General features: G+C 45.3%; 2 protein-coding genes across 3 annotated transcripts; one reads left to right on the top strand and one right to left on the bottom strand.

The window, feature by feature from the left end:
* The first annotated feature begins 2,242 nt into the window (after positions 1-2,242).
* Positions 2,243-7,206, top strand: SAP18 (Sin3A associated protein 18). The gene is made up of 4 exons (XM_032496494.1): positions 2,243-2,402; positions 2,522-2,631; positions 6,435-6,557; positions 6,798-7,206. The coding sequence occupies exons 1-4, from the start codon at positions 2,274-2,276 to the stop codon at positions 6,952-6,954; spliced, it is 519 nt and encodes a 172-aa protein (XP_032352385.1). The 5' UTR covers positions 2,243-2,273; the 3' UTR covers positions 6,955-7,206.
* A 4,014-nt stretch (positions 7,207-11,220) lies between these two features.
* On the bottom strand, positions 11,221-27,430 carry SKA3 (spindle and kinetochore associated complex subunit 3). 2 transcript variants are annotated; one of them, XM_032496482.1, is made up of 9 exons: positions 27,205-27,430; positions 24,932-24,993; positions 24,659-24,824; positions 21,401-21,800; positions 18,076-18,161; positions 14,483-14,568; positions 12,961-13,164; positions 11,638-11,768; positions 11,221-11,339 (listed from the first exon to the last, which is right to left on the bottom strand). In XM_032496482.1, exons 1-8 carry the CDS (start codon positions 27,305-27,307, stop codon positions 11,640-11,642), a joined length of 1,236 nt encoding a protein of 411 aa, XP_032352373.1. In that variant the 5' UTR covers positions 27,308-27,430; the 3' UTR covers positions 11,221-11,339; positions 11,638-11,639. The 2 variants fall into 2 exon arrangements, with proteins under 2 accessions (XP_032352373.1, XP_032352375.1); XM_032496484.1 differs by having other exon boundaries at positions 21,401-21,797.
* Position 27,431: the final 1 nt, after the last annotated feature.

Here is a 27,431-nt window from a genome sequence, read left to right as displayed (position 1 = left end):
CATTATCACTATCCACTTCCAGAACTATTCATTGTCCCAAATAGAAACTCTGTACTCATTAAATAATAGCTCCCCATTCCCACCTCCTGCCAGGCCCAGCTAACCTCTATTCTGTGTTTTGTCCCTAGGAAGTTACGTATTAGACATGCCTCATAGAACTGGAACCATATAATACTCGCTCTTTTCTGTCTGGATAATGTCACTTGGCACAATGTTTTCAAGGCTCATCCTTGTGGTGGGAAGTATCAGTTCTTCACTCCTTTTTAAGGCTAAATCATATTCCATGGTATTTATAGCCATTCATCTGTCGACAGACACTTGGTTGTTTCCACTTTTTGACTACTGTGAACAATGCTGCTATGAACATTAGTGTTACCTGTTCCAATTCCTGCTTTCAGTTCTCTTGGGTATATACCTAGAAGTGTAATACTCATTTGTGCAAATGCTAAAGAGAAAGAGAAATGATGCCTATACTTACATAGTATAGTCTGTGCTCAGAGCTGGACCTGGAAGGCCAAGTTAGGTGGACTGAGGGATGCTGAAAAGCTACCTTAACTGTTCTAAAATGTAGCTTCAGTTCCATGGCCTCAAGGTATTGGGAAATTCTGTTTTGGTGAGACTGTTATTTGGAAAGGTCCAAAATGAGAGCTGAGAAAGAAACTAAAGGCCCCAATACCACCAATAAAAAAAAGGTGGTGAGGTTCTTCATTTTCACAGGTTCTATCTTTTCCCTTTAACTGATTGACGAGAGTGCCCTCATGTGTCTGTATTTTTATACTCCGGAGGTTTTGAAAAATATTTAATGTTGGAATCACAGAATTGAGGAGGAAATTTAAATATCTTTAAAAAAACTGAATACTGAATACCATCCGTAAGCACGTGATACAAATCACATACACATAAGCGGATCTAAAATGTTTAGCTACAATGTAAAGAATAAAAAACCACACCCCTCTTAGTGAGAAAGAGTGCATTCCTAGCACCTCAGAAGCAACCTGGATGCCCTTCACACACTGCATCACCCCCTGACTCTCAGAGGGGACACTCTCCTGAATTTAGTGTTTCATCTCCTTGCTTCTCTTTGTAGTTTGAACATCTGTGTCTGTTTCCCCAAAAAGCATTTTTTTGGAAGGGGAGGGGAAAGTTGTTTCTATTTTTGAGCTCTTCATAAACTGAATCCTATTGTATGTATTGTTCTGTGACTTGTTTTTTAAAAAAATTCCACCTTTAAAAAAGCATGTTGACTCATTCATTTACTTTCAAGTCTTTTTAGTATCCTACTTTATGAATATTCTTTCGGTAGATATTCAGATTGTTTCCAGTTATTATGAATAAAGATGTTAGAACAGTGTTCAGTGTGTTGCCTGGTGCTCAGGCGTAGCAGTATACTAACAGGGACAGGGTATACTAACAGGAGTGGAATACACATGTCCAATCTGGGAAATTCAAGCTGTTGCACGTAGTGTAGTTTGCTCACTCCTTAGTTAGTTCTTTCTGTTTTCCTTGCGGGGGAGGTAATTCGGTTTCTTTACCTTAGAGCAGGCACGGGGTGGGGGTGGGGGACCCAGGTGCCCGTGCGCGCTCAGCACGCGCTCTGCCGCGAGCTACCCAAGGCGGCTTGTGTCGGCTGCCGCCAGGCAGGACCCCGCTGGTCGGGCCCCTGGACACGGGGCAGCTTCCAGCTCTCCGTCCCCACGAGCCGTGCGGCCGAGCACATCCTCGCAGGGTGTCGGGCGTGCGTCCCCGGGGAGGGGGACTGGCAGCGCGAAGGCGGCCCGCACGACCGCCGCCAGCGTCCCGCGCCCACACCTGCCCGCCCCCTCCCCGGCCCCGTGCCCGCCGTACGCCTCGCCGAGGCCCCTCCCAACCCGGGGCGGACGTTCTCCCCTCCCCGCGACGCTGCCTGTTCCACTCTAATCTCGTCAGACTTTCCAGCCTTTTCTGCTTGGCGCCCGTCGGGTCACGCAGCCCTGGCCACCGGCCATGAAGGCAGCCCACTCCACTCCAGAACGCTCGCGCGCTCGCTTACCTTCCGCACCCCGCCGTCCGCGGTCCTCGGTTCCCTCCCTCAGCGCGCGAGCTCTCAGGCTGGCTACCGACGCCACCGCCTCGCAGCGACCCGCTTGCCGGCGCCCGCCTTTTTCTCCGCACGCAGCGCGCAGGCGCGCCCCGCGGGCTCCGTGCCGCCTAGTGCGCCTGCGCCGGGGACGCCCCGCCCCCACGCCGGTCTTCTATAAAATCTCGAGCCTCTCCTCGCGAGAACTGTGGTTCTCATGCTCGCGGCGGGGGTCGGAGGTCAGAGCGAGCGTCTCGCGGGCCGCAGAAGGAAGATGGCGGTGGAGTCGCGCGTTACCCAGGAGGAAATCAAGAAGGAGCCGGAGAAGCCCATCGATCGGGAGAAGGTGCGGGCTAGGAGAGGCGGAGGGGGCCTGGGGCGGGGGCGGCGGCGCTTCGCGGGGAAGGGAAGGGAGGGGCGGCCGCGCTCGCCGCCGCCTGACTCCCGCCGCCTCCCGCCCCGCAGACCTGCCCGCTGCTGCTGCGCGTGTTCACCACCAACAACGGCCGCCACCACCGCATGGACGAGTTCTCCCGCGGGAACGTGCCGTCCAGCGAGCTGCAGATCTACACCTGGTGAGGCGGGGCCGGGGCCGGGGCCGGGGCGGGCGGGAGTCCCTGGGCCGCTGAGGGCCCGTCCGCGCGTTTGCAGCCCCCCTTCCGCCGGGGCCTTTGGGCGCAGCTCGCGGGAAGTTAGCGGTCTCAGCTGGTCGGGGAGCGGGTGTTCGCTCCTCTTGGGGCGCTTCTACGTTTAGTGCGAAAACTCTGGGGTTGTAAGGAAGTGACCCGAGGTTCCTCGCTGTTCTGGCTGCTGGGTCGTTAAGACGCGGTGGCCGCCCCTGAGGGGCTCGTGGTCGAATATGTGGTGCTATTGAGTGAGGTTTGCCATCCGGAGAGCACGTCCACGTAGTACCAAGCCTTAGGTGCCACAGCATCACGAAAGCAAACCCCGGTGTTCTGATGTGGTGCTTAGTGGATAAGCTTTTGATGTGTTGCCTGAAGACCTGCGGTTGGGTGTTTCCCTGTTAAGTGGACCTTCCTTACCCCACGTCTGATTAGGACTGTTACATACAGCAAGCTGCATGTAAGTCCTTGGTTTGACATAATGGCTTTTTAGTAGCCTTAAAAGGTGTATGTTAAAAAATTTTTTATCTGTTATGTAAAGTACATGTGGCATGTGCCATTTTAACTGTTTAAGTGCACCACTTGGTGGCATTCAGTATATTCACATTGTGCAACCACTACCAATATCTGTTTCCAAAAGTTTTAAGTTCTCCCTAGAAGAAATTCTGTACCAGTAAGCAGTAACGGTGAGGATTCCTCCCTCCCCCCAGTCCTTGCTAGACACTACTCTGCTTTAGGTCTCTGAATTTGCCTGTTTTAGGCATTTCATGTAAGTGGACTCATCAGATTCATCCTTTTGTGTCTGGCTTATTTCACTTACGTTTTTTAAGGTTCATCCACGTTGTGGTATGTAACAGGACTTAATTCTTCCTTACGGCTGAGTAATATTTCATTGTCTGGTTATGCAGTTTTGTTTGTCCACTTGTCTGTTGATGGACATTGGAGGCTGTTTCCACCTTTCAGCTATTGTGAATCATGCTGCTATGAACGTGGGTGCATAAGTATCTTTTGAGTATGTACCCAGAAATGAGATCGCTCTATTGTACATGGTCACTCCTGGGTTTTAAGTTTTTGAGGAACTGCTAAACTGTTCTACATACAGCCTTTTACATTCCTAAGAAGGGGTGTAATTTTAATTGTAAACCCAGTGTACTAGAATTCAGTTCTTTAAATATTGGAACCTCATTTCTCTCTTTGGAGGTACTTATTAAATTTCTGCATGTAGTAGTTTGAGTCTAGTTCAGTATTATTCCAGGATAACAGCTCAGGAAGCTTGATTTAGCTTGTAGGGAAGAGCTGTTACTAATAGATTGGTGATTAACTTGAACCTCTGTTCAGAGATTATGTCTTTATTTTCTCCATCAAATTAACACTTCCTATTTGCCAGGTGCTTTGCTTAGACCCTAAGGGTATAAAGAAGGTACTGCCCCTCCCTAGAGTGAACTCAACCTGGGAGAGAAGGCAGATGAATAAATACTAAGTAAGACTTTGGGTGGAGATGGCAGGGTGGGATTGTTCCACGGACCTGTACTCTCAATCAGGAAAGAAATTACAAAAAGTCCTGTCCACAAACTGCGACCAAACAAGGAAAGACAACATTATATCATACCTCAAAATGGTGGCAGAGAAGACAGAGAGACAACGTGGTCACGGAGGGGTAGCTCAGCCTGCCGCCGCTCCCGAAGCTCTAACGAGGGGAGACTGGTTAACAGCCTTGGGAACTCACCGTTTGCAGAAGGAGACTGAGGGGCAGCCCGAAGACAAGTCGACGGAAAGGAGTGGCGTCCACAGGAGCACAGCAGAAGCTTGCTGAGTTTGCCAGAGTCCAGAGTGCTGTGCGGAGCTGGGGGAGCACCCACAGGCACGCCGCAGGAGCAAGTATATCCTGCGCTTGGGTGGGCGCTAAGCAGGTTGTTTATTGGAAGAGAATTATCTAGGTGACTGTAACAGGGTTCAACCAGAAAAACAGACCAGTAGGAGATATATATGAAGAGATTTATTACAGAAAATTGATTTACACAATTGTGGGGACGGCCTAGGCACCTAAGACCTCAGCTGTGGGGCAGGCCACCAGGAAGGGCAGTCCAGAACTCTCCAGCATAAGCTGCTGAAATTTGTTCAGGGAAGTCTTGAAAGTGCGTCTTTTCCACTGATTGAGGCCCACTCAGATTGAGATTTACGCAGATTATCTAGGATAATCTCCTTTAAAAATCTCGTGTAGACTTTAATCCTATCTACCTGACACAACACCTATGAACTGGGCTGTGCTTCTCAAAATTGGCACATAAAGTTAACCCTCATGGTCACCCAGCAAAGACTTCAACCCGGGGGAGTCTTACGTTCGTCATGCTTGAGGCTCGTGGTTGGAGAGCAACATTCCCAACCATTGGTCTGGGAAGACAGTCCTCAGCCATGTCAGAACTGATAACAGGGTGTGACCACACTCCTCAAGCAGACACTCTGGAGAATGTTGCTAGGAAGGAAGAATCCTTTCTGGCACACGTCGTAAGTGCATACTGTGTACCAGGGAATAACTGATAACAGAGTAAACGTCAGCGTATCAGGCAGAAGAAACACTGAGGTGAACTGAAGGCAACATACAAAGATTTGAATAATGAGAGGTTGGACTGAAGCTGTGATGGTGGGATGGAGAAAGTACAGATCTGATCTGCCTTTAGAGGTTAGAGACAGCGGGCTGCAGACGGGCGACTGGCGGGTGGTGGTGGCTTTGGTGGTGAAACGGGGCACACTGGGGGGCACTGCTGAGCTCTGTTGCAGGCATGGAGGCGGCGGTGGTGGAGAGCAGAGACGCCGTGGTCATCACAGGTGGTTTCACTCGTGCAGTTGGAGCCGAGGTTCTGCTTGAATGTGACGAGGTGGAGAGGTGTCAGTGGGTGCGGAGGTGAAGCTGAGCGGTGTCTTGGATGCTGGATTCCCTGCTCTGTGCTACACAGTAGAGCTCTCCCATCTTCACAGGCGCCCTGCCTCCGTGTGTCACCACACAGCATGTCAGGCGGCGGTGCTTCAAGTTCCAAGTCCCCCCTTTCATATTCCCAGTTATCATGAAAGAAAAACAGTACAGGAACTTAGACTAGTTTGCTGTGTTTCCAGGACGCTTATATTTTGGAAGATTTTTCCAGACTGTGCCGTATTAGCTCAAGGGACTATACTGAGTTCTGAGTCAGATGGACACTGTCAGCGCAGGAATATATGTTGAGAGGAGGCCAAGCTTAGTGTAGAGTTCCATGTGTTTCATTGATTTTGACTCCGTCTATTGTAAAACTCATCAGTCAATCTTCGAAAGGAAAACACTGCACATCTTTATGAAAATGCTTTTCTATCACACTGATTCTGAGATGCATTCCAATTTCAGAGATGCTAAAATGTGGGGAAAGTATGTGTCTTAGAAATAATGAAGAACAACTATTTTAAGAACTTGGATTAATTTGGACTAGTAGGCCAGTAAGATGTTACATAGCAGCAAAAGACAGCATGCCTAATTCTGAAGTCCCTTCAGCATACTAGCAGTCTGACCTTAATTCATCAAGTTTCGGACACTGAGGATGGTCAGGGGAATATCTGGGGGCAGGCAGTGTTACTAGGTGCCTCAGAATTTACTCAACTGTAGACGTTTCTAACGTAAGTTGTAATTGAGACACGTGTAATTAACCCGTTGTGTGTCAGTATCCTTGTCGTATTATTGCTGATTAACCTTATGTTAATAATACAATGTCTTTTTTTTAAAAAATATTCAGGATGGACGCAACCTTGAAAGAACTGACTAGTTTAGTGAAAGAAGTCTACCCAGAGGCTAGGAAGAAGGGCACACACTTCAATTTTGCAATTGTTTTCACGGATCTTAAAAGGCCCGGGTATAGGTAGGTGGCTTCATTTCTAATTCCTGCAGTGACCTCTTTGGTTTGGGCATGTTTTACCGGTTAGATAACCCCTCTATTGAACCTCCTCAATGGGCGGGAGGACCCTGGACTGTCTTGATGCCTGCTTGGGGTTAGTGCGGTCCTGACAGCACAGCTCCGGAGCAGCCCGGCCCACGTGCACTCGGCAGCGCTTAGGTTTCAGTGACTGTCCTCCGCTAACCGCTGGCCTCTTCCCCGCAGAGTCAAGGAGATCGGCAGCACCATGTCTGGGAGGAAGGGGACGGATGACTCCATGACCCTGCAGTCACAGAAGTTCCAAATAGGAGACTACTTGGACATAGCGATCACCCCCCCAAATCGGGCACCACCTCCTTCGGGACGCATGCGACCATATTAAATTTTATTTGCTATTTCTTGAATTTATTTTTCATTCAGTTATGTAAAATAAACTGCTTTCTCCTCCCCCCTTATTGCCATTAAGCCTTTAAACTAAACAAATTGTAATGCATCTATTTAGCAATTAGACTTGGCTTTGCTATGGTATGAATGTTAATAGAAAGTCCTTATGTTTCAAGTTCTGTAAAATATGAAGAAAAGTGCTCTTAGCATTCTATGTAAAACTGTATTGTTAAATATATGTTGCAGTCAACTTGAGTGTGAAAATTCTAGGGCCTGGGGCAGGGTTGAACTCTGTTGGGGCTTTCCTGAGTAATGGAGTTGGGTGTGTTTAAGCCCAGGTGGGCAGAACAAGGACACCATGGGGGTCCGTCATCGCGGGAGCCTGGAGTCGGGAAGGGGAGCCGTGGGGAGAGATGGGCCCGCCTGAACCACGGGACAGTGTCTGCCAGTTAGAGGCAAGGAGAACCGGTGCCACAGTGACGCCTTTTCATGTTCTAAGAATGGGGAGAAAAGGGCACTTTGAGGGCAGGACTCATGTAGAGGAACAAGGGTTAGCACAGACTGACGTGAGGGTGGAGGGTTGCCTGGAGACGAAGGGGGGGGCACAAAAGGGGACTCTTAGGGCCAGGGAGCAGGTCGGGGTGAGAGTGGGGCGCCTATACCCTGTCAGGAGCCTTGAGGGGTGGGGCGTACCTGAGGTCTGACCTGGGAGGCAGAGTGTGGACTGGTTCAAACCAGTTGGGCTGGACATTTATATCTGGTTGCAGCAGTAGCCACCTCGGACAAGTTACTTGAGTCTTTGTTTTTTTTTTTTAGTTTGTAAAATGGAGGAAACAGCCCGTAGGATTGCGACAAATGTTTGCTAAGGGGGTAGAATAGTGCCTGTCACGTAGGGAACAAATGTTAGTCCCAAGCTGGACTTCAGTCAGGGCGGCCTGGCTCCCGCGGCAGGTGCAGCCTCGCTGTGCAGTGTGTAACAGTGCGGTGTGACGATCTCAGTCACCTTTAGTTCAGTACAGTAGGACATTTTGAAAACGTGTATTCCAAAATGAAAAATATGTACTAGCAAATATCCTAGCAAAGGAAAATTAAAGTAATTTGATGCTGTTTTAAAATCTAGTGATTATGGAATTGGGGGTCCCTGTGCAGTCAGCAGATGGCAGAGAGGAGCCTGGCTCCCAGCTCTGGCACCTGTCTCCCCTGCAGTTTGCCTCAAACCTTAGTTCATAAAATTCACTTAAACGTGTTTTTTTTTGAAGAGGAGCTGTGATTACCTTCCTATTTGTGGAGAAGATGTACAGTGCAGATCAGGAAGGCAGGAACTCAGATAAGGACTTTCTCGGCTAACTTTTCATGATGGTGTGAACTCCTACGCTGGGGGTTTGCCAGGTTATTCTCCCACTAGTTCAATATAAAGTGGTTTATTTGCTTGGTTCCAACAAGGAATTCTATTTTTTTAAGGTAAAACGGGTACATAACAACGTATTAGTTTCAGGTGCACAGAATAAACCGACTACAAATTGACTACCACAGTAAGTCCAGTTAGCACCTGCCACCGGACAGTTGAACCCCTTCACCCTTCTTGTCCCCCCAAACTCCCCTCCCCTTTAATAACCACCAGTCTGTCCTCTGTATCTGTGAGTTTGGTTTGGCTTTGTTTTTTCAGATTCTACATATAAGGGAGAAAATGTGGTATTTGCCTAATTTTCATGCAACATAATGCACTCAAGGTCCATCCATATTGTTGCTAATGGCAAGATTTCTTTCTTTTTTAATGGCTGAATGTTCCATCGTGTGTGTCTCACAGCGTGTTTATCCATTCACCCCCCCCATGGACACTTAAGGCTGTTTACATCATGGCTGTTGTAAACAATATCGTAGTGAATGTGGGGTTGCAGACAGCTCTTCTCCACATCCTCACCAACACCTACCTGTGGTCTTTTTGATGGCAGCCCACCTGACATGCGGGTGGTGGTATCTCTGGTTTTGACGTGAATTTCCCTGATGAGTGATGTTGAGCGCCTTTTCATGTATCTGCTGGCATCTCTATGTCCCGACATGGAATTTTTCCTTTAAAGATCGCAAACTTCACCAAAAGCAGTTTATCACTGCATAGAGAGCTACAAAGCAAAACACTTGTCCTTGGTCCTCACGTACCTCTCTGGCTGTGGCCAGCGTGGCTTTGGGTGAGTAACCGACTGTGCTCAGGCAGAGACCGGTCCCCGCGGCAGCACCAGCTCGGCTCATCATGCAGCACCTCCCACCTGGAGTGGGAGCCGGGGCACGTGCACCGCCCGTTCTCACCGTGCGGGGACTTGGCATTTTCAGTTACTCAGCAGGTCCTCGACAGGGGGTCAGTTAAGATCAGTTAATTTTTACACCCAGAGTAGCCGTCAGCGCAGGTGATGTTTCAGGCATTAGCTTTGTGTGTGTGTGTGTGCGTCTAAGGGGCAGGTGCGAAGGGGAGAGAAAGCAGGCAAACTGTCCGGCTAGGCTAGGCTTAAAGTTCTCTTAAGATTTCAACTGTTCTTAAATAGAGCTGAACTCAGCCCACCTTTTTCTATTCAAACACAAATTCCAAACTTGGTTTTTGTGAAACTGAGAAGGCAGCACACAAACTGAGCTGCTAATTACAGAGTGCTGAGCTGTGCGGAGCCCCGCCCGGGCTGATGGCATCTAACCTTCACCACTGAGGTTCAGTGACCGCGGTCTCCCCTCAAGGTGAAACTGAGACCCGCTGTGAGTAACCGCCCACAGCAGCTGTGAACCTAGGTGCACAGCCAACAATAGATGAGTTGAAACAGCTGTTTCCAAAAATAGTGCCTTTTGTCCTCAGCTCACTGCAAGCTGGCTCCCACCCAGCTACACTGGTCCTTGCCCCGTAAAGTTGTCCTCTGCGTTGTACGTTTTTGCCAAGGTACAGTCATCGTCTTTGCGGCCTCACCTCCGTCTCCTGCCCGGACCTATGTGCCCAGCGCGCCGGCAGAACGCCTCAGTGCTGTCCGTAACATCAGCTCCGCCAAGCCCAGAGGAGACGCCGTCTTCCTTCCTCTTGGGCTCTCAGCAGCGCTGATGGGATCGGTCACTCTCCTTGAAGCATCCTCTGCCTGCTTCACTGGCGTCTTTTCAGTCTTCTCTGCCAGATTCGTCTGCCTCTTTCCACCTGCTGAAACGAGAACTCCAGGATTCAGGCCTCGGCACACCCTGAATGGACTCGCTCCCTCCACCAACCTCGCCAGCCCTGTGGACCTGCGGACACAGAACGACGGTAAACAGTGGACAAGGCTGCCACAAACACAAGGTGGACCAGGGCTTACCTTGAAAAATTAAGTATCTCAAATTTTACGTGAAATTTAGCAAAAAATAATTATAACTGCATAGTAATTCCTAGAACAAAGAGGAAGTTGTTCTGTTTTAGTGCCGATTTTCTGACAAAGTGAAGAGAGCACATGACTCTCAGGGCACAATGTGAAAGGGCGATCTCGTGCGTCAGCTTCCCCGAAGCTGAGCCACGGGAGCCCCTCGTCACCTGTTTCTGCTCATGTCTCTAACTGTCTCCTCGACACGCCAGGTCCCCCTTCCGCACTGGCCGTAATGTGGTCTGCCAACAGTGCTGTCACGAGTGTCACCAGGGAAAACCACTCTGCAGCTGCGCGGAGATCGGGAGGCCGCCAGGCTCGACGGGCAGGGCTGCCAGAAGCGAGGGGCCGGCTCTGGAGGCCACAGAGCAGAGAGGGTCCTGCGGGACCTTGTTGGGCCTCTGGACCGGAGGGGTCACAGCCACGTGCTGGGGAGAGGGGTTTGAGAGGACAGAACAGACACAGCGTGGGCCCGACTCCGAGTGTCTGAGGCCTGTTACAGTGCCGTTCCCTAGGCATGTGAGTCCCTCTTTCCCTAGAGTAATCGAAGCTGTCACCTGTGAACAGCACTGTCTTGAAAGAGCACTGCTGAAATGGGAGGAAGAGACCTGGAGACAGTCACGAGAGGAGACGAGGGCAGGGCAAGGGGCCGGCTCCAGCCACGCGACAGGCATCCAGCCTGAGGACTGACGGTGGCCACATCTGAGCAGCAGACGGTAACAGTGAGATTTTAAAGACTGTTTGTCCTGCTTCCTAATATCACTTATATCATTCTGGTCCATTAGACAAGGGAAATGTGAGATCAGTGAAACAGTAATGACCTTTCAGAACTGAGTAACTGAGCTACACACTGACAACTGGGGTTAAACGCAACCAAACTGAACCAAACAGAATCAAAAGCAAACTAGGCTACCAGTGTCCTTTCTCATCTTTAATATGAACTGGTTTTTAAAAAGGGGAAGGTGTGGGGGGTGGGGTGCAGCTTCGCTTCATCCGTAATGGAAGGAGGGCCCCACCGCAGCTTCTGTGGAAAGATACAAATAAAAAGTATCAACTAAGTCTACTTAATAGCCACCAACAAAACAAATGACACAACACGCAACCATCTAGTTTATGCTTCTAGAATAGCTGGGAACAGGTTCCCCGTGGCATCACTGAACATGCCGGTGTGGGAGTCGGAGACACAGGAATCACGGGCGTGGTACCAAGGGGATGTTGCCTGAAGCCGGCACATGTCAAGGAGGAATGTTCACTGCCATTCAGACGTGAATTTCCAAATGCTGTCCTCAAAGAACGCGCTCCTCTGGGGTGGGCACACTCACGTTCACCAGTTCTCCTTGTTGCCAGCATCCCGGACGTTCTGCCCTTCGTGTCGAGGAAGGAGCCCTCTGCTGGGCGGCACCGCTTTAACTGCCACTGGAGTAGCGAGGTTTGAGTTGTACTTTGATAGAATCTAAAACAAAGCAAATTCCTTTTTATCTAGTCCTGTGAACAATGTAATGTCAGCTTGGAAGGTGTTATAAAACATTCAAGGAAAGCCAAGGAAAATCTGAAGCTGTGGCTTACTTGAAGCAGTCTGAGATTTCAGCAGCACAGAGAAGATGGTGATTTCAGAAGTTTACCTTGGGTGCTGAGGCTTGGTTTCTGAAGCCTGCTGAAGTGCACCCCGAGGTTAACGGGAGCCTCCCGAGAGCAAAGCGAGGCTCGATAACGACGTTCAGAAAACACAGACAGGAAGCAGCGAGATAATCGCTCAAAAGAAAGCGCATCAGCTCTAAAGCTTAGAAAGACAAGAATCTGAAATGTCAGCCGTGAGCTTTTCCCAAAGAGGTGACAGTGAAGTACAAGGTTCCCCTCCTTCATGTAGAAATCAGAGAGCAGGACCACCACGGCAAACTGGAAACACAGGATGCCACAGGCAGAGCGAGCTCCTTCCCCCTGTTTATGACGATGCCAGGGAAGTGGAGACAGAGAGAGGGTAACAAACACCGGACTGACCTTAGGACGAGTCCGTGCCAATGGCACATGGGTGTTTTCCCACACAGCTGACCCTCCTCTTAGCTCTCTGTAAGCTAGGAGGGTTTCCCGGATGGTTATTAAGAGCTGCACCCAGTTAAGTTACACCCGCCCACCCTACGGCCGTATTTGCGGGGTGGGAGCATGGTGCTCAGACAATCTGGCTGGTGGTTATTCACTAGAGTTGGCAGTTGTTATAAATCAGCAGCAGACTGCCAGCAAATTACACTGTACATAGAATCAGACATCGAACATATTTAAACCAGCATTTCTCCAGCTGAGGTCCAGGATGTGTCAAGTCCAATAGACACCGATACAGTGACTCCTGTACTCGGACCCTCAGTCGCCGTAAGGGTGACATTTCTGACTCTGAGGGAAGCACCGAGGGAGGCGGGCCAACGTGGTGATCGCCACTGAACAATGACTAGAAAGTATCGCAACACGTTTCAGAACAGGACGTGAAGAGAAGATGCCTCATGAGGGCACAGAGAACGACACCGCCACTAGCTGGTGCCCAGCTCTGAAGAGCCTTCGCCAGGTGGTTTTCGGAGGGCCTGACAGCCCAGAACTTAGGTTTAGGTCCAAACCAGCACATTAGCCCAACAGAAAAAGACGTCTAGAAAGATAACCTGGCGAATGTCATCTGGGATTGCAGTTACTTCCGGCGGGGTGGGCGTCCGGAGCAGGTTCTCGTAGGAGGAAATCGTGGGAGAAGGGGGGTCCGCGAAGCCCTCAAAGCGCATGTCTGAGGTCGAAACCAGCGGCGCGCGGTCTTTCACTTCCAAACCACCTGCTGAGCTGTTTGTCTCTGACGGTGGGTCACTTGTGGACACCTATTGAATAAAAAGAAACCATTAAAGTATGATGGTATAAAGTGACAGAGTAAATAAAAATTGCTAGTCAACTGTTAGTTCTGTTGGGGTTTCTAAGTAGGCCCCAAAATGACCCCTGCTTCCCTGACCGAGGACTAAATACAATCAGGAACACAAAGATGGCGTACGGAGGACCAGGTACCGTCTTCATTACCCTAGGCTGAGCTTCGTGGGAAAGCTAAGCAAACTCGTTGACTGAACCCCAGATCCAGGCGATTCACCACCCAGACTCAGGCCACACCAACCTGGGCCAGACAAGAGGCATAGCACGGATGGGCGCTGCCCTCACTCCCAGCGGGGAGAAAGCGGCTCCCTCAACGCTGCCCTGGCGCGGCTCCCTGAGGTCAGAGGGGACGAGGCGGGGCGTGCCTTCCGCGCGAGCAGGAATATTAGCAGTGGATTACCGCGAGTCACGTGGCGCTGCTGACATCTAATTTTAATTTAACAACACTTGGAAAAACTGAGAACTGGTTCCTCAGGTGCACTAGTCACATTTTATGTCCTCAGGAGCTAGCTACCACACTGGACACACATCACAGGACATTTCTATCGCTGCTCTGGATGATCCAGCCTGCCAGGCTGGTTGTTTTGTGTTCATATTGACTTTAAAAAGGGATGAGGTTTTGATTAGATAGTAAATTTGTTTACTGGGAAAAACTGGGGAAAAAAGAATAAAAATCACCCATAAATCTATCACCCACAGATAACCACATTTTGGTGTGTTTCCTTTTCCATAAAATAAAATACAGGTGTATGTGGGCACATGTGTATGTCTATATATACAGATAAATCATTTTATCATTAAATGTTTCTTGAAAACGTTCTTTCTGTATGTTCTTATCTGTTTTTCAAAACATATGCCCGTCACATGGCACTAGATCTTAACGGATTCACCTTAATATACTTCACTCCCCTTTATCATTTGACTGACTGTCCCCATGTTCTGCCCATATCAATAGTGCAGCTTCTTCCTCTATAACTTCCTTGTTGTAAATCTTTGTCCCAATGTGCCTTAATAAATTGACACAGGTAAAAGTTATGAAGGCACATTGGGACAAAGATTTATAACAAGGAAGTTATAGAGGAAGAAACTGCAGTATTGATAAGGGCAAAACAAAAAATTTAAAGTTCTTGATATATGCTGTTAAAGAACCCTCCAGAAACACTGTAAATACACTCCCAAAGACTGCATCAGTCTACGTTTTTTAGACTGAGCCTGGAAACAGCGTATGTGATTCACTAGGAAAAAGATTAGTGTTTCAAGTTCATGGAAATTTACCAAAGCTGTGCTGTCCTTTGTAGAAGGGACTTTCAAACCGGGAGTGCAGAATGTAGGTGCCAAGGGAGACTGGGAACACTCAGCATCTAGAAGACACATGCAGGGGCATGAAAATGAAGTTGAAATAAAGATTTTAACTTTTATGTTATAGTCTCTGCCCATATAGTTTGTGCACTTTATTATTAATAACTTACTAAATTATAAGTACAGTGTACTTGACTGGACAGGAAAACAAAGGTGTCATACCACACATCTAATTATCATTAGCACTAGTGGAAGTTGGCAAGGTTGCAAGGTCCAAGCGCAATATGCAACCATGAACAGTTATTCTATAAAATCAACAAACAGAAGCATATTTGAAAAAGGGTATTCTTTGTAACAGCAACAAGGAAGACAAGATCAACACATAAACATCTTTTAAAATCTACAGAAGACCTTTATGAGAAAATCAAATTTCTGAAGAAAAAGGAGGAGAAAGATGGTGAGAAGGTTGCTTGCCCCCCAAGACCCTAGGACTTCACTCTAAAGCTCTGTGACTGAAAGCAGCGTCACAAGAACGGCCACTGTACGGGGGCCGCTTAGCATTCTCCAGAATAAGCGAAGATGTGCTTCCCCTTTGATTTAGAAATTCTACTCCAAGATGTGAGAAATACAGGTGTACAAGGGACAGTTTAGCCAGAGCACTGCCTGTAACGGTACAAAACAAATAAATACAAGCAATTTAACTGTCCCTTAATAAGCAAATGAATAAATACGATACGGCTTTTTCATACAATGGAATACTGCTTCACAACGAAAATGGATGAACTGGATTTACACAGATTACTGCAGAAAACATACTGTTGATTGAAAAAGGCATGAGACAAAAGAACATGAATTGGATATTGCCACTTCCGTGAAACCTTACAACAACACAACTATATTTTAGGGTAATTGTTATTTTGGGGGGGAAGGGGAATACTGGCGTGGGGCTGGGAGTTTAGCTTTATGTATAATATTAATTTAAAAAAAAAAGATTTGAAGCCAATGTAGCAAGATGTTAACATCTATTTAATCTGACACTTCCAAGCAGACACCTCCACACTTGGGGTTTTAAGACAAGCAGAGCAGGGGCCGAGGGCACCAGCTCTGCTGCGTGAGAACCGGAGACGGACACCACACATGAGCCTGAGCGCCCGGAAGAGCGGTGAGGCTGTAAACCAGGGACTAGAAAGTGTCAGCCCACTGGCACTGGCTCCAGGGGACAGGATGAAAGCAGGCTAGAAAACGGGAGCGTCTTTGGAAGAATACTGAGAAGTCGGAATATCAGGTCCACACCATGTGGAGCTGTGGGTTCTGAGCCCCCCATGTCTGGCGCAGAGATCCCGAGCCAGCAGCTAACCTGAAAACTCGTCTGCAGTTGGTGCGCCCTTGGGGCCCTGGCTGGGGCCCGACACCCCCGGCGCACGGGGCTCCCACTGAATACGGTGGCTTAATCTGAGGACGACGTCACAGTCAAGGAGAATCAGGGCAGTAAACAGGAGAACCAATACCATGGTCTTTCAGATACGTGTTTTAAAGTGTTCAAAGAGGTAAATGAAGGCACAGAAATCCTAACAGAAAATATATACAGAAAAAAAGGAACAGTCACATCTGAAAGGAAAAAGTATGAAACAAAATGTAGTCACTGGAGTAAAAAATTCAATCAATGGATTGCAATAATAATTCAGACTCTGAGAAATAGCAAATCGGAAGAAGGCGCTAACTAAAGCACAAAGCAGTGCAGAGAAAGGGAAAAAAAACACCTAAGAGAAGCTAACAAACCAAAAAGGCCGAGGGGTAACGGGCTGAAATATGTCTCACAGGAGATTCAGGGAAAAAAACTGAGGAATCAAGAGGGAGGTAATATTATTAAAGAGAGAATGTTGGAGAATTTTCAGAATTAAGCACATGAGTCCTTAGCTTAAAAAAACACACCAAATTCTAAACATAATATATAAAAACAAACATACACATATATTGCAGAGAAATGCAGACCATCAAAGATAAAGACAAAAACCTTAGAGGCTGCAGGGAGAGAGGACAGATTTCCTACGGAGAGCTGAGCAGACGAGCAGCACCCTGCTCACAGGAGCAACGGACACCAGGTCGCAGCGGGACACCTTCTTTCAAACATTCAAGGAAAACAAGCTGCCAGCCTGGTGGTTTCTCTCTAGCTCAGTCATCACTCAAGAATGAGTGACCTGACATACAAAACTAGAGGCCACTTCACACAGGCTGGAAGTAACGTCTCGGAAAGAACCTTCTTTAACAAGAAGAAAACCAAACCCAGGAGGAACGATGGGATATAGGAAGCAATGGTAAGCACTACGTTTTATTAAGTTTAGACCATAAAAATGGTAATGATGATCCTTTAGTATCATCATAGGGTCAAACTAAAACAACAGAAAAATCTCTTAACAAGCCTTCACTTAATCAATTACTAACGGATAAACCAAAGCATTCCATTCCTGCCATAAAATACACTGCTCAAGTGCGCTGAAGGACTTCGGTCAGTACGCGTCTTTAAAACTCCACCCCCTTCAGAAGGCATCAAGATACTCTTTATCATTTTGAGAAAAGTTTACGGTCCGCTGGGAATTGATTTCTGAGTAAGGTGTGAGGTAGCAGTTCAATCCTTCTCTTTAAAAAAAAAAGGCCTCTATTTAATAGAGCTGTGCTCTTTCCTGCAAGTTGAGCTCTAAGTTTCCTATGAATCAGTTGTATTTTTTCAATTCTGTTTCTGCCAACAGTACTTGTTAATTTAATAACAAGTCAGTGAAATTAGCACAAAAAGAGTTTTCCTGAAAATATGCCCAAAGCTTTGGAAAAATCTGACAAGTTATTTTAAAAAATCTGCCACTAAATTTGGTATAAGGTCAGACAATTAAAAATAATTATTTAGACTGCTCTCACTTTGCAAGACAACCCCACGCCCTGGGGCGGCTCTCCCTTCGGAGACTAACCATATTCGGCCTATGGAATGTGTGTCTCCCTAAATAAATCTACTTTCATTAATAAAAAACATTATTCGAAGAAACTAATAAAACTCTAGGATTTTTTTATATTTGCATGAAAACCAGTTTTCATGTTTGCTGGGACAAATATGAAAACACAACATGAAAATAATTTTAATTTCTTGTACTATTAAAAAAACCCCAAATTTGAAGAGAGCAGATGTATTCTGGGTGTGGCTTATGTAAGGAAGATAATGTAGAACTCTAGTCAATGGGCTGAAGCTAAGTTAAAACTCTAAAAGCTATTTACTGGCTCTATAGCAAGATTGGTGAATGAATATACATTTATATGTTTTAAGGTAAAATGTTGAAAACAAACAAGCTGACAAATACAAAATATAATCAGGAAGAGTATGAAAAACATACCAGAAATTTATATTCCTCTTGTATGAAATCGTGCTCAACATGAACAGAAGGGTGCTTCCTGTGACTCACACAGTATTGTGGGCCAAGAAGACGCAGAAGGCTCTTTGCACGGCTAAGGTGCTGGGGCCCGTTTTTGTACAAAGGCAGTCTGGAAGGAGCACAGCTGAGAAATAACTTGATTTGTACACTTACCGCTTTCTTCCAGAGGCCGCGTGACAAGGCTGGGAGTGGCAAAGAAGTTATCGCTGGTCACTGGCTCTGTTTCTGCGGCCTCCTCCCTGGTGCAATTCACAGGGAAATGGTAAGTTTAAAAAAGAAGTTAATATTAAACCCCTGGAAAAAGTTTAATCTTACTGTATACCATCAAGTCTGGACGAACAGTCCTTTATATCTCACAGAGCAGGAGTCCCATGGAACAAACCTTTTTTTGTTTGCAAATGTTAAGATCCATGGCTCAGAAAAGGTTAAGAACCATGTTGTATTGATGGTTTTGACTTACAAGTGGGTTTACAATCCCTCACTTATAGAAAGCCATGAGTTCGACTCATAGTTCAAATATAGAAATTGGATAGCTCACAGCTTCAAAATCGTAAAGTGGAATTTTATACCAGTAGATTAAGAACCTGTCATTTTTCAGACTGAACTGACTGATCTTGTCATCTTACTAAGGTTGTTCCAGCCAATGACCCAGACGTCTGAAACAGTTATAAAGAAAAGTGCCTCTGAAAACCGTAAGATGGTCCAATTAACCAGGGGCCCAAGCGTAACCTACTGAATCATCCATACTTCAAAAACACCTTCAGTGTAAAATTCTTCTGGGAGTTAGAGGCTGCTTCCGGGCTGTTCTGCTCCTGCTCCGGCCCATTCTGTCACGACTGACACTGTTCCACTCACTGTAGCTCTGTGCATTTTTGTAACTGGTAGGTCAAGTCCCTCATTACTGCTGGCTTTCATTATTGTCTTAGCTACCTTCACTTTATATTCTTCTGAATAATTTTAGAATAATCTTGTCAAATATCCCTTACCCTCCACCTTAAAAAAAATCCCCAGAAGTTTTGTTGTAATTGTATGACATCACTAAATTAACTTGATGTAATATCTTAATAATATCCAGTCATTCTATTCAGGAATATGGTATCTTTTTTCATCCTAATTTCCCCTTAATACAATTCAGAAATATTTAATGGTTTTAATCATACGGACTTTCACATACAACTGGCAGGGGTATTTTACTTTTTTGTTGCACATCTGAACGACTTTTTCCACTATACTTACCAATTAGTTATCAATACAGGAAAGTATACTATTTTAAATGGTTATCTTAAAGCTATATAAAATACATCTTAGATCAGCCTCCTTCTTGAACTTTTATTATTTCTAGAAACTTTAATTTTTGTTTTTATGTTTGGCGGTGGGGCACATGATTAGGTTTATTTATTTATTTAATGGAGGTGCTGGGGATTGAACCCAGGACCTCACGTGTGCTGAGCATGTGCTCTACCTCTGAGCTACTCCTTCCCTGTTTCTAGAAAGTTTAGAGGCGATTTTCTCGAGTTGCCCAAGTACAAAACAGCCTGGAAGTATATCAGAATAAGACTTATTTCTATTTCCAGTCTCATTACATTGGCCAGAGCACCAAGAGCGATGCTCAGTAATGGTGACAGCTCGCTACTGAGTTAGCCACGCATATTGTTTATCTTATTAACAAAGTATCCTTTTATTTAGAGTTTGACCAAGCATTTAAATGAAGAACAAGTGTCAAATTTTATCAAATTCCTTACTGACATCTATTGAGATTTTCTACTTTTTTTTCTTATTGAATCATAGAAATGATGTATTTTATGAGTTCCCAAATATTAAAACTATCTTTGCATTCCTGGGATAAGCTTAACGGGGAAGTCGTCCATTAAAGTTTTAACATTCTGTTGAATTCAATTTGTGAGTATTTTATTTGGGATTTTTACATCTATATTCACAATTAGATTAGGCCATAGTTTCCTTCTCTGTGCTTTGTGTCAGTATCAAGGGTGGATCAATCTCAAACTAAACCACAGTTTTCTCTTTTATTCTAGTTTTAGGAAAAATAACATTTTTGGGTCTGTTATTCCTATAAAACCTTATTCAGAAGAGGCAGCAAGCTGCATTTGAGCTGCAGGGATAGTTTGTAAACCCCTGAGAGTGACAGTTCTTAATTATTACTTCAAAATTTTTGACACTGCTTTTTAAGGATCATTATTTTCACAGTGTCCCACTCTTAAGGCAGTTTACAACTTTTTATCCATTTACCCCGCTGACTCTGTGCAGGCCGGGTGGGCACGGCTGCACCCACTTCACCAGTGACGCAGCACAACACAGGGGGCTTTGAGTCTCATGGTCCCCAGGCTGGGTGTTGGCACCTGAACCGGAACATGTGCTTCCTTCTCAGGAAAAGAACTTTTATGTAAGATGGAACCTTGATGTTCTCTTTTTGAAGTTATGAAAGGACTCATCCAGAAGGCCATCTGTGCCCAGAACCTTCTGGAGCTAGTTCTTTGACAACTTTCTCAGGTTTCTCCTCTGATTTTTGGTCTGTCCAGGTTCTCTGCTTCGAATCTGTTTTGATAATTCTGTGTCATTTTCAAACCACTCTCATCTCTCTGACCTTTCTCAATCTCCCGATACGACACTATACAGTGTTTCTAATAGGTTAACAAAGAAAAAAAGAGCCTGTAGTTCCTAATTTTGTCATTTACACTTATGTTTAAATAAGAACCAGCTCCTGAACACATGAGTTCCACCCTTCCAGGTCCTTCGGAATGACGTTTTATCTGATCTTTAGTGTTTGCTCCCTTCTCTTTTCCCCAGAATTGTAGGTGTTTTTCCCGTCTCTGAGTTGATCATTTATCTTCCTTCTTTAATAATCATGGCTCTTAAAGGTACAGATCAATCTTCAGATGCCGCCTGGCTGCTTGGCTGCTTGGCTACACAGTACTTTCATTTCCCTTGTAACTCTTAATTACCCTTTCCACACCAATCGCTCCCAGTCTCTTTAGTCTAGCGTAAAGTTCACCACTGAGCTTTAAATCACATTAAGGTGCCTAAGCTTAAGAGCGCCTCAACAGCAGCCCGTCGGTACACACATCACCTTTACCCGCGCGTTTCTTCCCCAGCATCATCCTGAGCAACAGAACAGAAACCTGTGACTCACCCCAGATCCTCTTCTCCTCCCAGGTCTCCAGACGAATCGATCACACATTTTTAGTAGTTTACCTGTCACTTTATCCCCTCTTCTCTCCTCTTCTCTATCCTACCAAGTACCATCTGTTTTCGGGCTCTCATCACTCCTTCTACATCATGTAACAAGGAAACTAACAGCTCGCACTTAACTGATGGAATTGGTGATTCAGGGAAGTGTGAAATAGAAGCATCTGAAAACCTCTGAAGAAAAATATTGTCTGAAACATATTTCTTCTAGGAAAAATCAATAAATAAGACTTAGAAAGTCAGATGAAATGTGCCTCTTAAGAAAGTTGCTCACCTTTTATCCCTCACACTTTCAAGCCCCATCGTATAATCTTCATTTAAACACACAGTATATTCAGAGACACCGAAGTGTTCTAATTTAGGAGTGACACACTCAAAATCATCCATCTTCAGTGCACATTTTGGAGTTTTTGCTAGTGACTGTTTGGAAAAGGGAGTTACAAGCTTTGGCTCTTCCTGACGGCCAGTCACTGCCAGGGGAGGGCTTGGCAGCACTTGGGCTATCATGTACCGCTCAAGCCCAAAATCTGAAAGCTGGGGACTGCGTGGAGACTTCTCAGAAACAGAACTGCTCGCAACAGCAGAGCCAGACAAGTCATCCTCCACATCAGGCTTCTGAACATTTTCATGTTTAGTGGCCTCTGCTTTAGAGTCAATGACTTCTTGCTCATCTGCTGGGAGGAAAAATCAAGGTCACGTTTTGGTCAAACATCAAACCAGAAAATGTCATATACTAAAACCACATAAAATAGCTCCATTTGAAATGTCCCAAGTCAGCAAAAGTCCTGATCCTCTCCTCATTTTCAATTGTCCCCTTAATAAATTTCTGACATGTGCCACTTGTCCACCCATTTCCCATTTTGATGATGCATTAGAGAAGGGAAGTAAACTAGAATGTTACAAGATGAAAAATCAGTGCCCACAAATTAAAGTCCAATTTCCTTACTTCCTCAGTTAATGTGATTTACCCGTCTTTCTTAAATTACGAAGCTATCTTACCACTTAATGGCATTAATTAGTGTGGAATTGACTATAGATTTAACACAACGTATACTAATATAACTTTAGATTTCTAACTTACAGATGCTAAGGTAAAAGGAAAGGCTGTGATACAAATCTAAATGTTTATGCTCAGTCTGGAACACCTGTATCAAGTCTAGCTGAAAGAAATAATAGGAGAAATTGGTGAGACAGACAGTTTGTCAGCCTGTAACAGGTTGTGTCTGACTCCAGGCCCCACGTGCTTCACCACCACACCGTGCACTTTGGACTGGACAATCTTACCAACAACTGTACTGTTTCACACAGTCCTTTGCCACTTCCTGGGTGCACCACCAGTGAATGAACTTGGTGTGGAACTTCAGTTCGAGCTAAGTGATCTAGATGACACTTAGAACGCCAACAAAGAGTTCAAGGAGGAGAAAGGCTAGTTTTGGTGTGAGAAACAGCGGGTGAAACAAATGACAAGTGCTGGGGGTCTGTGGGGAAACGGGCCCTCCCGCACTGCGGGTTGGGGTGCAGTCTGGGTCAGCCGCTGTGGAAAACAGCACGGAGATGCCTCAAAGACTAGGAATAGACTTACCATAGGACACAGGAATCCCGCTCCTGGGCATATGTCCAGAAGGAACCCTACTTCAAAAAGACGCCTGCACCCCAATGTTCACAGCAGCACTATTTACAACAGCCAAGACATGGAAACAGCCTAAGTGTCCATCAACAGATGACTGGATAGAGAAGATGTGGTGTATTTATACAATTGAATACTATTCAGCCATAAAAACCGGCAACATAACGCCATTTGCAGCAACATGGACGTCCCTGGGAAATGTCATTCTAAGTGAAGTAAGCCAGAAAGAGAAAGAAAAATACCATATGAGATCGCTCATATGTGGAATCTAAAAAAAAAAAACCATAAATACAAAATAAAAAAACAGACTCATAGACAGAATACAAACTTGTGGTTGCCAGGGGGACAGGGGGTGGGAAGGGATAGACTGGGACTGCATTCGTTTTAAGAAAAAAATATTTGTACTTTTCCTGTTATAAACTGGAATGTATTTTTGTAAGCCTGATAATAACCTTTTTTGTTTGTTTATTCCATGTTTTAAAGGAAGGTTTATAGTTGAAATGGGGTCTATCAGACATTGGTATAGATCCTTGTCAGAATCTTTTGAGCCCAAAGGCAGAGGAAAGGGATAAATTTAGGCTGTACATTTACTTGACCAGCTAAGCGATCCAACAGATTGAAGGAAGTGAAGAGGTACACACTTTCCTTGAAGATAAAACTTTCTTTGTTTCTCTGTTTGATTTGAAATGACTGGGACAGGGTACTGTTTTGTGTGCAGAAGCCAGGGCACGTTAAATCTGAAGGCTGCACCATTTAAAGAAAACAGGGGGGGTGGGGGGCTATAACTTGATTTCCTGGCTTTGGGCCCTTGGGAGAGCTGCTGGTTCACTGAGATCTGTTTTGGCATTGTACTTTCTGTTAATGCTGAGAAATGTGGCAAGAACTACAGAAAACCTATTATATTTATCACAAGGCTGTCACTGATGAGTTTAATAAAGTAAAGTTATTTTACTTTATTACATCATTACTACCCCTCAGGGGGGCTATTATCATCTCTATCTCACTAGCGAGGAAACGCGGTTGAGAGAAATCATCCAAGGGCACACATGCAGTGGCCGGCAGGACCGGTGTCTGAGTAACCAAAGCCCACTTGCTCACAGCAGAGCTGCCCGAATTCTTTTCATCTCACTATGTGGGCTGTTTAATATACCTCTGATACCTATTTAGTGAATTTAATCAATGCTTTATTTATGTACAAAGATCATCCTGAAGCATGCTGAAGCTAGTTACTCACAGGTACGGGGGTAACCGTAACAAGAGCGAACACTGGGTGATGAGCATAGCAGTTTCTGTTCTAAGCAAATTTTATCTCATTTAATCCTTATGCAACCTCAGAGGTAGATACTATTAAACATTGGTACTTTACAGACAAGAAGCTGAGGTACAAAGTCAAGTAACAGGTCAAAGTAACATAGCCAGTAAGTGGTAAATTAGAGATGTGAACTCAGGCAGTTTGACTCTAAACACCCATGATATACTGCCCTTCATTAGAATTTTAGAACTAAAAAGGATGTTACCAATTTAGATAGCCCCAAACCTCTCATTCTGTGAAAGAAACTGAGAACAAGAAAAGTGAGACAGCCTGCCTTAAGGCTGCTCTCTCAGCTGTCCACTGGCAGAACGGAACCAAGTAGCCTCAAGTCGTGCAGATTTATCCTGCCCCCTCCTTCGTCCAGCACCGCTGGTCCTCAGCCAGCATCTCGCAGAGGAGAGCGAGGATGGCCTTGACCTGCCCGCTGGTCAGCCCTGTGTCCAGCACACAGTGACTGCTGTGCAAGGGATGATCGGTGATGTCACAGAATGGCAGAGCCAGGACCGCAAACCAGGGCCAAGCCCACAGCAGGCTTCCTCGTGCTGCCTTCTTTAATACTAAACCAAATGCTATAAAGTGCAAGTTGTTCACACCTGGATTTGTCTCGGCACGTGGATTATATCCATACTTCTGGAAAAACTCTCTTATTTTCATGATATCCACTGAATTTTTTTTCATCAGTACTTTTGTTGCCTTTATGAAACCAATGCTGTCTTGACTTTCCAAACTTGCTTTATCAAGAAGAGTACTGACATCATCCTTTTATGAGGAAAGAAAGTACATTTTAATTTAACTTCTGACTAAGTCTATTTAGATTTTTTAAATTACCATATAAAAATGATAAATTAATACTGTAGGAGTGATACCTTTAGAGTCCGGACTTCCGAATGAAGGTCATGTAAAACTCTCATTGGATAATCTTCAAAGTCTTCAATATGAATATTGAAAGGAAAAAGTATAATAAAGGGAAGGAGGAAAAAGAACAAAAAGTATAATTTAGGATAGTTTCTTAGAATTATGAAGTCTTTGTAGATACTATAATTTATATCCTGTCATTTGCAAAGAGAAGTGTTAAGGCCCTCTTCAAAATTTTTATTACACTATAACATACAGAAAAGTACAGAAGTCATAAGTATATAGTTTGATGACCTTTTAAAGTGAATATACCTATATAATCAGCACTCAGCCCAGGGTGGGGGGGAGGAGGGAATAGTCTCACTCAGCAACTTTTTCCTTTATGGTGAGCATTTTTTGGCTTCTATTTTTAAAATCTTTGCCATGACAAATACTTTTGTTTTCTTCTAAGAGTTCTACTGTTTTGCCATTTGTACTTAGAGCTACAGTCCATCTAGAATTGATTTTTGTGAGTGGCATGAGGTAAGGGTCAAGATCCACTCTCCTTTTCCATGAGTGTCCAGCAGACCTGGCATCCTTTACGCACCCTTCTTACTAATCAGCTGGCCACATATATAATGTAAAAGCCATTTATGAAAAGATTTCTCTTTTCTAAAACATGCCTCCTTTCAAGATCTTCTCTTATACCACCTGTTAAAGTTGACCAGTTTTCATTAGGGAAATGTAAATCAATGATATTGTACTTCATACCCACTAGAATAACTAATAATCAAAAAGACAGACAACAACAAATGTTGCTGAGGATGTGGAGAAACTGCAACCCTCATTCACTGCTGGTGGAAATGTACAAGGGTGCATCCACTTTGGTGAATAATTTGGTAGTCCTCAAAAAGTTAAACATAGCTTTACTATGTGACCCAGTAATTCCATTCTAAATGTATACCATGAAAACTGAAAACACTATGTTCACACAAAAACTTGCACATGAATGTTTATAGCAGCATTATTCTTAATAGCCAAAAAGCAGAAACAACCCGTGTTCATCAGCTGCTGAACAGATAAACAAAATGTGGTAAATCCATACAAAGAAATATTATTCAGCAATAAAACTAATGAAATACTGATACGTGCTACCACAACATGGATAAACCTTGTGACGTTACGCTAAGTGAAATAAGCCAGTCACAAAAGACTATGTACTGTACAATTCCATTTATGTGAAATGTCCAGAACAGGAAATCTATGAGGCAGAAAGTAGATGAACAGGTGCATAAGGCAGTGTGGTGAGTGGGGGCAGGACTATGGCGAGTGGCTGTTAACAGCCAAGGGGGCTCTTTTAGGGGTGATGAAAATCTGAACTTCACGTGATGATGGTTGCACAACTCTGTGAATAAACTAAAATCCACTGAATTGTATCCTTTAAATAAGATTCATCACTGTGCACATAAAAGGGCAATTATGGGTGTTCATTTTCTCTAATTATCACAATTCCATAATTTCTGTAATACATATGGGCCAGGAACTGAAAAATTATTCCATTTTTTTTCTTGTAAAAGCAAAAGTAAATAAAGAATTTGTGTACACAGGTAATATGGTGGTAAGAAGGTAAATTAGCGCAAGCTTTATGGAAAGCAAATTCAGTTATACATCAAAAATTCAAAAATGTTAATACAATTTTGTGTCTTCCAGCATAATCTCAACTATGTAAACAAAATCAAAAACAGAGCAATGCTAAAGAATGGTAGAAAATTTTCTAAAATATTAATAGTAGTGTCTTCTCATGCTGGATTTACAGGAAAAATATTTCTTCTTCTTTCACCTTTCCATTATCTCAGACTTTTGCTATGAACATATATTGTTTTCACAGTCACAGTAAAAACAGTTTAAAATGGCTGGAAAACTATTCACGATAGAAAGTAAAAGGAGTCTGCGTCCACCGGGTGCAGTGTTTTAAGGCACATTACAATTACGACACTTAGAAAATAATCTCAAAATCTGAACTGCTCTGGCAACAACTTCCAAAATCCTCTAACGCACACGTTGGTGGTGGAGAATCGTGCTGCACTTGTTGTCTAAAAAGCAGCACGGAGGAGCGGCGTCTGTGCCGGCCACGGGCCCCGGGGGGGACGGGCCCCGGCGGCGGGAGGCACGCGGCGACGGAGAGCTTTGACCCGCGAGCCCCTCGCACGCGCCGGGGAGCGCCGAGGCTGTAACTCGCGGACCCGGCCCACAGACGCCGCCCGACACCGCGCGCCCGGCGGAGGGCGGGCCCTGCCTCGCTCACCGCTGTCCTCTCCGTCCAGCGCCCGCTGCAGCCGCGCCGTCTCGCTGTCCAGGGTGACGGCCAGAGTCCGCAGCTGCCCGCAAAGGCTCCGGATCAGGTCCATGGGAGACCGCAGCCCAGCGGGCGGGGGCGCGGGGAGGCCCGGAGCTCGGCCTCAGCTCCCGCACTCTTTTGAATGCTGGCGCCAGTAGCACCATTGGCTCCGCCAGCCGCTCAAATCTCTTCTC

Source organism: Camelus ferus, chromosome 14, assembly GCF_009834535.1.
Source record: "Camelus ferus isolate YT-003-E chromosome 14, BCGSAC_Cfer_1.0, whole genome shotgun sequence".
NCBI classification, from domain to species: domain Eukaryota; kingdom Metazoa; phylum Chordata; class Mammalia; order Artiodactyla; family Camelidae; genus Camelus; species Camelus ferus.
Note: the sequence above shows the minus strand (reverse complement) of the source record. Positions and strands in the feature narration are given on the sequence as shown.